The 14,725-nt window shown below is 43.4% G+C and overlaps 1 protein-coding gene across 3 annotated transcripts in view; it reads right to left on the bottom strand.

Annotated features, from left to right (window-relative positions):
* Positions 1–2,801: 2,801 nt before the first annotated feature.
* mlxip (MLX interacting protein) overlaps positions 2,802–14,725 on the bottom strand; it is a 30,511-nt gene continuing 18,587 nt past the window's right edge. For 2 of the 3 annotated variants that reach the window (XM_057830948.1, XM_057830950.1), the window contains exon 17: positions 2,802–6,535. In XM_057830948.1, coding sequence (XP_057686931.1) covers positions 6,213–6,535 — 323 coding nt within the window. In that variant the 3' untranslated portion in view covers positions 2,802–6,212. Of the gene's footprint in view, positions 6,536–6,565; positions 14,222–14,725 lie in introns of those variants that run through there. The other variant, XM_057830951.1, reaches the window with a different exon arrangement.

The following is a 14,725-nucleotide window of genomic DNA, read 5'->3' as shown; positions in this document are numbered from 1 at the left end:
ACGGACGTCGACACCTAACGGCTATCTTAAGGACAGACCAATTTGAACCACGCAACATTAAAGGCTAGGGCGCGTGTACTTGGAATAACAGATTACCCCCCCCCCCCTTTTTTTTTTATTTTTTTTTTTAAATAAAAGTCAAATTTGCAGATATTTTAATGTATACATAAAAACAAGTCCCACAACTGTTCTGTCAGTGGACATTGACTAGGTGAATGACCCTGCTTCGTTTTTTCTTCCGCCGGTATCACCAATTGCGGGCATGCAGACTTTCGGTGCCTGCAAGCATACTCCTGTGTATGGAATTACAGGAGTGGTAAAATTTAGAAAAACAAAAACAAAATAAAAAACTCATATATATATATATATATATATAAATGAGAATATTAAAATATCTTTTGTCATGGACTTTACTTTTTGTCAGAATATTAAAATATCTTTTGTCATGGACTTTACTTTTTGTCATTGAAAAACACAAACGCAATAATTTAAAAAAAAAGGCAATTTTTTTTTTTTCCCTTTTCAATTTCACTTGCCATTGTCATTGTCTTGCCGATGTTCTGCCAAATTTTGCAACCCATCAGAAATTGCAACTTTGCGGGTTTGGGTGTGCGCGTGATGTTAAAAAGGGCCACAAATGCAGCAATTCCAAAATTAACACTCCAAACTTTAAAGAAAGGAATATTTATTTAGGTTTGATCATGGACGGACATGTACAAAAGTTCTCCTCAGACACATCCTGCCATGTTAGCTACACACAAGTGCACGCCGCTCTCTCTCTCTGTTAATGTCTTCGCCGTGTCGTTAAGCATTAGTTTACACCATTTTCGTGTAGCACATGTATTTTTATGATGTAACTTGTTCATTTAGCACCTTTGAATAACATTGAGAGTCCAACAGAATGTAAAAGAGGCTTATTCATTGCTACAACAGCTTTGGTTGCAAATTCTGATGAGAACAACGGTCTGGAAAGGGCTATTGTATGTATGGTTTCCCCAAGGACCAAGAATAGCAAAAAAAAAAAAAAAAAAAAAAAAATAGGTTGGCAATGGTCACTTGTCAAAACATGAAATTGAAAGACTTTTAGCGGTTTAAAAAGGGGCTCACTAGCCACAGCCAGCAGTCACCAGCAGCCGCCCCCAGCACACTATATACATATATATATATATATATATATATGTATGTATATATATACATACACATACAGTGCCTTGCAAAAGTATTCGGCCCCCTTGAACCTTGCAACCTTTCGCCACATTTCAGGCTTCAAACATAAAGATATAAAATTTTAATTTTTTGTCAAGAATCAACAACAAGTGGGACACAATCGTGAAGTGGAACAACATTTATTGGATAATTTTATTTTTTTTAATAAATAAAAAACTGAAAAGTGGGGCGTGCAATATTATTCGGTCCCCTTGCGTTAATACTTTGTAGCGCCACCTTTTGCTCCAATTACAGCTGCAAGTCACTTGGGGTATGTTTCTATCAGTTTTGCACATGGAGAGACTGACATTCTTGCCCATTCTTCCTCGCAAAACAGCTCGAGCTCAGTGAGGTTGGATGGAGAGTGTTTGTGAACAGCAGTCTTCAGCTCTTTCCACAGATTCTCCATTGGATTCAGGTCTGGACTTTGACTTGGCCATTCTAACACCTGGATACGTTTATTTTTTGAACCATTCCATTGTAGATTTGGCTTTATGTTTTGGATCATTGTCCTGTTGGAAGATAAATCTCCATCCCAGTCTCAGGTCTTGTGCAGATACCAACAGGTTTTCTTCCAGAATGTTCCTGTATTTGGCTGCATCCATCTTCCCGTCAATTTTAACCATCTTCCCTGTCCCTGCTGAAGAAAAGCAGGCCCAAACCATGATGCTGCCACCACCATGTTTGACAGTGGGGATGGTGTGTTCAGGGTGATGAGCTGTGTCGATTTTACGCCAAACATATCGTTTTGCATTGTGGCCAAAAAGTTCCATTTTGGTTTCATCTGACCAGAGCACCTTCTTCCACATGTTTGGTGTGTCTCCCAGGTGGCTTGTGGCAAACTTTAAAGGAGACTTTTTATGGATATCTTTGAGAAATGGCTTTCTTCTTGCCACTCTTCCATAAAGGCCAGATTTGTGCAGTGTACGACTGATTGTTGTCCTATGGACAGACTCTCCCACCTCAGCTCTAGATCTCTGCAGTTCATCCAGAGTGATCATGGGCCTCTTGGCTGCATCTCTGATCAGTTTTCTCCTTGTTTGACAAGAAAGTTTGGAAGGACGGCCGGGTCTTGGTAGATTTGCAGTGGTCTGATGCTCCTTCCGTTTCAATATGACTGCTTGCACAGTGCTCCTTGAGATGTTTAAAGCTTGGGAAATCTTTTTGTATCCAAATCCGACTTTAAACTTCTCCACAACAGTATCGCGGACCTGCCTGGTGTGTTCCTTGGTTTTCATAATGCTCTCTGCACTTTAAACAGAACCCTGAGACTATCACAGAGCAGGTGCATTTATACGGAGACTTGATTACACACAGGTGGATTCTATTTATCATCATCGGTCATTTAGGACAACATTGGATCATTCAGAGATCCTCACTGAACTTCTGGAGTGAGTTTGCTGCACTGAAAGTAAAGGGGCCGAATAATATTGCACGCCCCACTTTTCAGTTTTTTATTTGTTCAAAAAGTTGAAATTATCCAATAAATGTTGTTCCACTTCACGATTGTGTCCCACTTGTTGATTCTTGACAAAAAATTAAAATTTCATATCTTTATGTTTGAAGCCTGAAATGTGGCGAAAGGTTGCAAGGTTCAAGGGGGCCGAATACTTTTGCAAGGCACTGTACATATGGCAGTGACTTGAAGTTCTGCTCTGAGACCCCCAATTTGGCCAAATTTCAAAATTGTCCGATATGCACACGATACATCAATGGAAAGCTTAAAACCTAATTTTTCTGGGGGAATAAATTTTTTTAACAGGAGGGCATTTAATTTTTTTTTTTTTTTTAAACAGCAAAACCATATCTGGAGGTGAGAACACGCGAGAGCAGAATTACAGATGCCATGACTTTAACGAGATACTGTATATCGCCTACTTACCTTGTTTCCATCCAAAAACTCCACGTAGCATGTATCACTGGCTGACAAGACACAGCTGTGAATGGCCACAGCTGGATTTTTGGGGGATTTTATGGGTAAAACATGGTAATATAACAAGGGTCGTGATGCAGAAATCACAGACATCAAGGAGTGGTTGAGATTTTCATTTTCATATATTTAGCCTTTAAACTTTTTTTTTCTTCCCAATTTTCTTTGTTTGGATTGATTATTTATCCAACATATTGGAGAAAATGTGACAGTAATAAAAAAAATAATAATAATAAAAACTAAAAATAAATAAAAATACAATTAACTCATTCACTCCCAGCCATTTTCACCAGAGCAAGGCCCTTCGCTCCCGGCCGTTTTTCTGGATCTTGACTGATTTTGCAAGGCCCACAGAAAATTCTGTTCTATTGCTATATAAACATGGAACCCACCAAAAGAAAGATGACTCTTTTCTTTCAGCAGAAAAAAAAGTTCATATCTTTTTCCCTTCTTAGAAATCAGCATTAGAAAATAGCTTAGTTTGAGCAATTTTCCATTTTCTGATGAAAAAAACGGAGAAAATGAGCTTTTTGTAAACGCATACATTTCAAACATAACTTTGACTTTAACACAGCTATTTTTTGCATTAGTTACATCCCAAACATCTGAACAATGTTTTCCTTTTACAAAATGTCATAATGAACAAGACAAATAGAGCTTTTGATAGCAAAGTAACAATTTGTCTACACGTGACTAGTGAGAGATGACGCCGTTGTCGCCACGTCTGCCGTGTAAACTTTTCCCTCCATTGTTGTCTGTCTCACAAAGATGGATTATTTTTGAATCTCTGCGGGGTCTGCTTGGCGAGCCCGCTGCACGGTGGTCTCAGTCGTTTTGCTCCGTCGTCCAGCGCCTGGCATTCCAGGCGTCCTCTCGTTTGTTTTGTTCGGTCGTCCGCCGCCTGGCATGCTGCCGCCAGCGCTCCGACCGTGCTGCCCAGCCTTTCATTGCTGTTAAATCGGGTTGCGAGTCTTTACAAAATGCGCTACTGCCCTCCAGTGGCCAGTTTTACTGCCTTAAAATGTGTTTGGAGCCTTGTTTTTTTGTTTCTCAGATCGCAAGCTATAGATTCTTCTTGTAAAAAAAAAAAAAAAAAAAAAACGCAAAAGACGTACAAATACGTTTTTGGGACAATGAAGCATTTAAAAATAGAACTTATTTATACGTTTCTGGGAGCAAATGAGTTAAGCAATAGTTACGAAGTAGATATCCGTGACTTTTTTCCAGACGCCATTTTTTTCATTGTGACGTAATTTGTTTAAAAGTTTAAAATATGCGAGTGAATAATTTTTTTCTGTTGTTTTTTTTTTTTTCAAACGAAATATTAGACATCAGTTAATGATTCTAAGCTAAAAATGACAAACATTTTGAATAATAAATATAATTATTACCTTCGTTTTATAGCTGGGTTGAAACAAAAGCGGTTGCGCAACATCTGTAAACGGCGGTTTTCAGGGTAAAACGGACAAATTAAAAATAGTTTGGGGGCTTCATGCGGCATGAATCTGCTATGGCAGCATATAGAAATATTGTTCTATAAAACACAACAGTTCTTTTGCCTTAAAATGAAGCAGTTTCTTTTAAAGAGGAGTGCAAGAGCAGAAACTGCTTTTTCAGTCTTGTCTACTAGTCCTTCTCAAAAAATTAGCATATTGCGATAAAGTTAATTATTTTTTGTGATGTACTGATAAACATTAGAGTTTCATATAGTTTAGATTCATTACACACAACTGAAGTAATTCAAAACTTTGATTGTTTGAATATTGATGATTTTGACACAAAAAAAAAAAAAAAGTCTAGAAAACCCAAAAATCCCTATCTCCAAAAATGAACATATTTCATCCAACCAATACAAAAAGTGGTTTTTAATACAAAGTCAACAGTCAATCAATTATATAAGCTATGCACTCAATACTTGGTTGGGAATCCTTTTGCAGAAATGACTGCTTCAATTTGGCGTGGCATGGAGGCAATCAGCCTGTGGCACTGCTCAGACGGAGGCCCATGATGCTTGGCTTGCGGCCTTCGGCTCATCCACGGTGTTGGGTCTGGTGTCTCTCAACTTCCTCTTCACAATATCCCCCAGATTCTCTATGGGGTTCAGGTCAGGAGAGATGGCAGGCCAATTGAGCACAGTAATGCCATGTTTAGTAAACCATTTAGCACTTGGCACTGTGAGCAGGTACCAGGTCGTGTTGAAAAACGAAATCTTCATCTCCATAAAGCTTTTCAGCAGATGGAAGCATGAAGTGCTCCTAAATCTCCCGATAGCTAGCTGCATTGACCCTGCCCTTGATAAAACACAGTAGACCAACACCAGCAGCTGACACGGCACTCCAGACCATTACTGACTGTGGGTACTTGACACTGGACTTCAGGCATTTTGGAATTTCCTTCTCCCCAGTCTTCCTCCAAACTCTGGCACTTTGATTTCCGAATGACATGCAAAATTTGAGCAACAGTCCAGTGCCGCTTCTCTGTAGCCCAGGCCAGGCGCTTTGCCGCCGTTTCGGGTTCAAAAGTGGCTTGGCCTGGGCAATGCGGCAATGTTGCCCATTTCCAGCACACGCCTGCGCACGGTGGCTCTGGATGTTTCTACTTCAGACTCAGTCCACTGGTTCTGCAGGTCCCCCAAGGTCTGGAATCGGCCCCTCTCCACAATCTTTCTACAGGTGCGGTCACCTCTTCTGGTTGTGCAGCGTTTCCTGCCACACTTTTTCCTTCCCACAGACTTCCCACTGAGGTACCTGGATACAGCACTCTGGGAACAGCCTATTCGCTCAGAAATGTCTTTCTGTGTCTAAGCCTCTTGCTTGAGGGTGTCAATGATGGCCTTCTGGACAGCAATCAGGTCTCAGGTCGGCAGTCTTGCCCATGATTGCGGTTTTGAGTCATGAACCAGGCTGAGAGTTTTCAAAAGATTCAGGAATCTTTCGCAGGTGTTTTGAGTTAATTCGCTGATTCAGATAATTAGGTTAGTAGCTTCTTTAGGGTATGTTTTCTCTAAGGGAGAGCCCGGACACCCTGCGAAGGAAACTCATCTCGGCCGCTTGTATCCGGGATCTTGTTCTTTCGGTCACGACCCACAGTTCGTGACCATAGGTGAGAGTAGGAACGTAGATCGACTGGTAAACTGGTCACCACTATGGATCCGCCTGTCAATCTCTCGCTCCCTCCTACCCTCACTCGTGAAGAAGACCTCAAGATACTTGAACTCCTCCACTTGGGGCAGGATCTCATCCCCGACCCGGAGAGGGCACTCCACCCTTTTCCGACTGAGGATCATGGTCTCGGATTTGGAGGTGCTGATATTCATCCCGACCGCTTCACACTCGGCCGCGAACCGTTCCACTGAGAGTTGGAGGTCACTGCTCGATGAAGCCAACAGTACCACATCATCTGCAAAAAGCAGAGATTCAAATCACCAAATCATACCCCCTCAACGCTTCTGCTGCGCCAAGAACTTCTGTCCATAAAAGTTATGAACAGAATCGGTGACAAAGGGCAGCTTTGGCAGAGTCCAACCCTTACTGGGAACGAATTTGACTTACTCCCGGCAATGCTGACCAAACTCTGACACTGGTCGTACAAGGACCGAACAGCCCGTACCAAGGGGCTCGGTACCCCGTACTCCCAAAGCATCCCCCACAGGACTCCCCGAGGCACACGGTCGAACGCCTTCTCCAGATCCACAAAACACATGTAGACTGGTTGGGCGAACTCCCATGCACCCTCGAGGACCCTGCAGAGGGTGTAGAGCTGGTCGACTGTTCCACGGCCGGGACGAAAACCACACTGCTCCTTCTGAATCAGAGATTCGACTTCCCGACGGACCCTCCTCTCCAACACCCCTGAATAGACTTTACCGGGGAGGCTGAGGAGTGTGATCCCTCTATAATTGGAACACACCTTCCGGTCCCCCTTCTTAAAAAGGGGAACCACCAGTGCATACACCATTTGAAACAAAATTAAACATGAGAAAAGTTAGTCCATTTGCAAACCAAATAATCTCTCAGCAAGTCAGTCTGCCAGCCAGCCAGTCAGGTGAAGTAGAAAGGTCTGAGTCCTATCCCCTGAGGTCTGAGTCCTATCCCCTGTTTTTCATTCTACCTACCACTTGTCTTTACTTTATTTCTCTTTTATAATTCTAAAATCCCCTGAGGGGCTACTTTTTCAGCTGCAGCCGCCTGATTATTCTGACCCCTTGCTGGATGGACGTCCTCGTTGCACCCCCCCGTCTCATCTGGCTAGATGGACCTCCTCATGTTCCCTCACCCCACTGCATCTCTACAAACTGGAACTCCTTCTGCTAATACCCATCATCAGTCCTGGTGCATCTATAGCCTGTCCGTCCTGGGAGTGGATCTCTGCTGACTGTGGTTCTCCCCAAGGTTTCTCTTTTCCCAATGGGTTTTTGGAGTTTTTCCTTGCCACCATGGAGGGTCTAAGGATGGGGGATGCCCAGGACGTTAACTCATCTCATTCATCTACTGTATCTGACTGTGTATCAAATTGATTCAGTAAAGCCCTCTGAGACAACCTTGTTGTGAAATAGGGCTATACAAATGAATTTGAATTGATTCGAAGGGAGGGAACATTTTTTTTTCTTTTTACAGGTTCTTTTATTCTCGTAACAAACAGGAGATGATGACACACAATTCAGGAACAAAAATATAAGCAATAATCATCTCAAATATATGCATTCGTTAAGGAAGACGCCATTAAACACAGGTTGACCAGAGCACATCTCCCAAAGCGCCACGAGGTGCTCCTCAAAAGAAGCGCCTCGATCCTCAAGTTCATATTTGTCATTTACACAACCGGTGGAAAAAAACAGGCAAACCAAGAACGGGGCCGGGAGTAGTCGCTCCCTGCCCTGTCCCTGTAGACGTCACCTGCCCCGCTGGCCCGTTCCCTGATGACGGCAGGTAAATCGCCGATGGCCGTCTCTTTCACCCGATCCCGTACGCACGCCGCCCCAAACGGGCTTTCCTAACCGTAACCCTTGTGAAATAGCCAATGCGCCGCTCCTGAGGGTTCGCGGAAGGGGCCCGTGACGTCGGCCGCCAACTTCGCCGCACGTCATCGGTGTCGAGTGAAGCCCGACGCCGGTCGCTCTACCTGTAAGGAAGGCTCCGTTGCGAAATGTTAGAAAAAAAAAAATTCCAGCCGACAATCCTTCCCCCTCAGGAATTTCCCTTTCGATCCGATCGTCTCGTCGCCCGCCGTGAGCAGCGATCGGCACTCTGGATTCTCCGTAGACCCTTCGGGCTTTTCCCTTCGAATAATATTAGGAGTTTGTTTTACCTTTGCAGATCAAATGAAAATATGATTTTCACTAGGTCACAAGTGTCATTTATTTTCACTGCCAGACGGTTGCCTCATTCTGCCCAGGGCAAATTGTGAAACATTCTTGTCGCCGTGCCAAGTTTTTTTTTGGAACTCTATCTATATAAGCTTTGTCAAATGACATTGTCAGGGAGCATCATGAGTTTACCGACAGGTGCGCTGAATCTACCGCTAGTTCTTCTCGTTTTTCTGCGGCCGCACCCGCTGTCCTGCAGCGACGACGCGCACGCCGCGCTTCGGCGCAACCTGCGGGACTTGACGCCCGCCCTCTGCCATTTGGTGATGGCGCAAAAAGATTACGTGAGTTACTTTCAAAGAGTATTTTCTACACAACTGCCGTCCGTTCTCATCAAGCTTACCTAAAAAACGATCCAGATGTCGACGAAGAAGTTCATTTTTCGCCGAGACGTAACCGTTTGGTGTTGTAAAATAGCTTTTCCGACTGATTTAACCCTTGTAAATTCACCCATAGACACTTTAGGTGTTTAAAAGCAAGAACAAACAGAGTGAGGAACAGTTTCTTTGCTAAAGCCATCTCCACCCTGAACAGTAACACCACATCACCCAATGTCCAATACTCATTTACATGCAATACTTACTCATTGCAATATTCAATGCTTCACTGTCAACTTCTGCAACTTCTGTTCACACATATTCTATGTGCAATACTTCTTTACGTGCAATATTCATCTGCAATATACAATGCCTTCACTGTCAAGTTCAACTGCTTTTACTTCAATTATTTGCACTGCCTGAACATAGAACTACCTCAGACATATTTGATAGATTTTATACTTTTATTCTTGCAAGCCACTTTCAAGATTTTTTCGACTTGTCCTGCACTGTAAAGGGAGATGCTCCACAATTTCATTGTACAACGGTATAATGACTATAAAGGGCTTTTCTATTCTTTTGGTCTGTGTCCTTCATGACTGTAATGTGTAGCTTTCATGAGAAACAGCCAAATGTCAAATGGCGTGAGAGAGACCAAAACACATTTTCCATCCAGACAAAAGCCACTATTCTTCTCAACAGTAAAATGGGACCTTTTTTGCCTTTCTCCTGTAGGTGGATCACGTATTCAACAGGAACTTCACAGAGGACAACTTGGATCCCGTCGAAGGAATAAGCATCCCCGTCGGGAACGGCAGCGGCGAGGTCCGAAACTCCGTTTGCTCCATCGGCTGCTACCTGGAGCGACACCTGCCGTCCATCATCAGGAACGTGAGCCTACTGCACTCGGAGAGGCTCATAGAGCACGTGGAGACCTTTTCCAGGCAATTCAAGGATGCCGTGAAGCTGTCGGCGTACCGGCAATTCGACCGACGGGATAAATGCCGCCGCTGCCCGCGGCGAATGACAGCCGCCGATCCGCACGACTACAATTTGAAAGAACGAGGACTCCGAATCATCTACTACACTCGCAAATGGGTGGAAGATTTCACCGATTCGCACCCGAACTGGTGTTAGGAACCGCCTGATGACATTTCTATTTATTGACAATGTTTTTGTTGTAGGCCTACATTTGACTATTTATTAACATTTGTTTGTTTTTTCACCATCCATGACTGAAATGGCCATTTTGCAAGTAAAGTCGACCACACCGACAAAATTTCACAATGCAAAAAAAATGCAAGAAGGAAACGCAATGTTTAATGCCCTTGATTATTCATCATGAAATTGGTGGGGATTTTGATACCCAAAGCATTCCGGCAAACTGCCTTCCGCATATTCGTTTGACTCAACGCAAAATGCCACGGCTTGAACTTTTTTGAGGACAGGGCAATGAATGAGTTGTATCGCCCGTCCAAACTTTATTCCTCTTTTAGTGTCTTGAGGACTCATGAACTTGACGGATTGGTTTACTGGTGAACGTTTCATTTCAGTCATTCCTCCTACACTTATTGAGGACAGGGCAATGAGTTGTATCGCCCGTCCAAACTTTATTCCTCTTCTAGTGTCTTGAGGACTCGTGCACTTGACGGATTGGTTTACTGGTGACCGTTTCATTTCAGTCATTCCTCCTACACTTATCTTCATGGCGGTTGCTGGAGGCAAGCCTAGCTTTTTGTTTTTTTTAATTCTATGTCATTGGTGTGAGGTGGCTCCCAATATTTTGCAATACTGTGATCAATTCACAAAGTGGCTTTGTTACACAATGACATCCGTTTCCACTGAAATTGAACGTACGCATGTACACCCCCACACTTTTTCCAATGAGGGTGCATGACATCCGACACATTTTTTGGACCTTGTCCAATTTTTTTCATTCATTTCCTTTTCAGCCAAACATTTTTTGTGTATAATGAAATTACGTTGCAGGTAAAAAAAAAGACTTGAAAAATGTTCACCGAACAAGTTTTTTTTTTCTTTTTTTAATGAAACACGACACGAGGACCAAATATGACATTGGCTAATATTGCCAAGGTGCCAGCCGGCTGAAGACAAAAAATCTTGCTGACCGATAGAAAAATTGGTACACAAACAAATAGAATAGGTGAGACAAATATTTATATCCACTCAAAATGCATGTATACTGTGTACATATAAAAGGTGCTGCGAAATACTACGGCAAGTGACTTTAAAATGACGCCGACCGGAACGAGTCGCCTATGCATTTGCGGTCTCCCGGCACGCTGTGCTCCTTTAGGCTTTCCGTTGGATCCTAAGCGTTTAGTCCTCACTGGCTAAAGTTGACTTCCCTGATTGTGGTCATTTTGGATGGAATCACCGTGATATGCATACAGCGAGTGGAGTCATTTTGAAGCTCCGCTTTGTATTTCAAGCACCTTTAAAAAGGCATCTGACATGTGCCATTTGAGCGATGAGGGCTGGAAATGATGTGGCTAGTAGAAAAATCCAATCTAAAGCCCGGCTGTTGTACTTAGAGACGACATTTTGATCGTCCGTGTACAGTAAAGCAACATTTCATTTTTGTGCTGTGTAATAGTGGGGGGGGGCAGTTTCTGAAAATACTATTTTAGCCTAACAAATGAGCCTGTCCTTAATAGCCATCATCACAGTCTATCAGTGGCTACGTTTACACGGACACCGTTATTGGGATGAAAAGCCCGACGGGAATAAGTACCGCTGGGAAGATTCTAACCCCATCCATTTTCCCAACGAGAGGGGCGCTTGATGCCTGTTCCAAAACAGTCTTTACCTGTGACGTCAGTGTCTGGTATTCCCGGAAGCTAGTAGAAGCAGTGGAGTGGGCCAAGGGAAGAAGCCAGGCGCAAGACCAGGCCGGCCGGCCCAGTGAGTGGCCCTGGGTGACTAGGCCAACGTGTGGCCAGGGGCCCCAAATCACAATATACTGTATGTCCCCGGGTTACGTGATTTCCACTTTATGACGCCGGAGTGTCATCCGCCATTTTGTCTCCAGTTGGTTTGGTGCAAGTCGCTTAGACGGTACCTTATTGTACCTCGCAGTATCTGATATTTTCTACTTAAATTTTATGAATATGACAGTTCTGCCCTTTGGCGAAATGTCTATTTGATCATAGTGACTTTTGTTTTGCGATGCACGCTTTTATCTTGGCGCAGGAAGCAGAAAGCAGCTACCTCTACATACGAAGTTCATTCGTTTCAGGACCTTGTTTGTAAGTCGAAATGGTCGTACGTCATTCATTTGTTCCACAGCCCAAAAACCTACACTAAATCCTTAGCATATACTGCTGTTACTATTGCAAATAGCAATTACAAAGAGCAAAACAAATCAATAATGAATAAAAATCAAAATAATAATAACACCTGCAATAATGTAACAAGCCGGGTTATAATGCGGCGAATGTGTTTTTTGTGGTGTACCTGAACGCATCGTGTGGCTGACTTGACGGAGTGAGCCTTTATACTTTCATTTTGTTTACTTGCTGCGGGGGACACGAGGCGTGTTGCGTTGCACAAGTTGATGGAATAAATGATTAGAAACCTGACCAAGCTGGCTGGCGATTTCTTTGGCGATGTAACCACGAGAAGAATTGGCACTTTGGCCAACGGCCGAGATCGACGGCCCTATTGTCGACCCGGTTCTTGGATGCGCACGCCATGCTTATATTTTGCTGTCATTTACGTCTTCATTTCAATGGTAAGCGTCACCTTTTTTTTTTTTCCTCCATCTGCACCAACCTTTTTGGATCTTTGTCTCTCACAAGAAAATCAGCCGTGCGTGCGTCCGTCTTCCGGCAAAACAAAGAAACTGCGGCCGGCGCTGTCAAAAAATGGTGGTATTTCGAGCACGTCGTCGGATGTAGAAACAAAAGGCGAGGCAAATTTTACGTCGCATGTCAAAAAGATCGTGTGTCGAAGCGATCGTATGTCGAGGTACCGCCGTAGTTCTTCCGCTAGCGAGTAAGAGCGCATGTACACACAAAAGACGAACTCATTTGCGCGCACGCGAGGAAGGTTGCATTTGCGGCCACGAAGAAGTGGCGCAGCAGAGAGAGAGATGCAGCTTAGCTCAATGTCGAGCTAGGACTTGGCTCCGACGTCTTGGCGGGGACAGTACAATGACGTACAATACATGTTTTAGAAGGTTGATTCTGATTTACGCGGAAATTCGGGTGACGTCGCCAGCGTAGGAACGGAGCTCGTTTGTAATCCGGGGACTACTTGTATTGTATATTTTGGAAATGTAGTATTTCCACAACAACATGTTTAAAACACTGTGGAAAAGCCATTATTTCTAATTAAAAAAAAGAACAATCTTATTGCGTTTTGTTCATATAGTCACACAAGCACATTCATATTATTTTCTCCAACATAATTGTTGTCCTCTTGGGTTTCAAGACCACCTGAGAGCAAATGAAACACCACAAAGCTTTGAATGGATTGACTGCAAAGCTTCATTTGGCCTTCGCCGCTCAATGTAATCTCTCACTTTCATCGGTAAATGAAATCCATTTGGTCAGGCTGCCTTCACTTGCTCTGGGAAAGATCAACCTTACCGATTTGATAATGACGCTTATGCTTTTGTTGTCGTAGCACAAGAAAAACTTGCTTGCACGGGCAAAAGTGTTCACTCATCTACAACAACAACAAGGGGAGAATGCATCAAACAGCAAAGTCCATTTTTGTTGGTAACTGAACATTTTAGCCAACACCTAAAGATTTTTAGAAATGCGTGCAAAATGTTATGCTGGCACCCTGCCCCCCAAAAAAACGTGCAAATTGATGATTAAAAAAAAAAAAAAGTTTCTTACCACAGTGACAACACTTCATTGAGGCAGCGTCAATCTACGCAAGTCAAAATCATTTGAAGATCCAACTCCTCTTCGGCTTCATATTTTTAGCGTCCGAGCATCATTTTTAATCCGAAAAACCAAGGAATTTTTGTCCATGTAAACGTAGCCAGTGTGTATGTGCCTGGGTAGAACTAACATCATCAGAGGTCTGGGAAATTGGTTTATACAAGATGGTGTCTTTCCATTTAACTATCAATGGCATTAGACATCCGATCCATTCGGACCGATCTGGGGAGTCTTCAAATGGATTCTTTGTCCCGAAGGAAGTACTGGATCGTTCGCCGCCGCCGCCCTCCTACTTTAAACAGGTGAGCGTCAATCCTGAGAGTTCCGAGTAAGAGGACGAACGGAAGAGTCGTCCGCGATCAAGCGGTCTGAGAGGGAGGCTCCGAGTCGGCGCGCCTCAAGGCCTGGACGGCTTCTTCGGGCAAGCGCGACGGATCGCTGAGGATGGACGTGCTGGTGCTCAGGTAGCAGAGGCTACTGCTGACCACTGAAAACATACGGACAAGCTCACTCACCGAGTCCTGCAATCGCCATTGATTTCAAGCCCTTAAAAACGGTCTAAGACTTCGCCGTGTGATCGACTTCATTAGCTTAACTCATGTATACGGTCACCTCCAAAGGTATCGTTGGAATCCTTAGTCTTTGTTGTGGACTTCAAATATTTGGCTTAAAAACCAAAAGATGAATAGTTCAGCTTTTATTTCATCCTTTTGGCGTCAAGATGTGTTCAAGATCCCAGGTAAGACTGCTCGGGCCTTAATAATAATAATAATCGCATCAGGTACTAGAAGTTCCTTGCAGGACCGACTGTCAGCTGCTCAGGCCACAATACGAAAAATCGTTATCATCGTGAAAAGCAACAAGTTCGGTCAGATTTTTGTATTAAGTTAAAAAAAAAAAAAAACACGTGTTGTATTCACAATGTGCGTTATCAAATGACTCAACAAGTTGGACGTGGTGCCAAAAGCATGCTGTGGTTCAGCGATGACAT

Source organism: Corythoichthys intestinalis, chromosome 3, assembly GCF_030265065.1.
Source record: "Corythoichthys intestinalis isolate RoL2023-P3 chromosome 3, ASM3026506v1, whole genome shotgun sequence".
Classification (NCBI taxonomy): Eukaryota; Metazoa; Chordata; class Actinopteri; order Syngnathiformes; family Syngnathidae; genus Corythoichthys; species Corythoichthys intestinalis.
The sequence above is the reverse complement of the archived record's forward strand: the minus strand, read 5'-3'. Positions and strand labels throughout refer to the sequence as shown.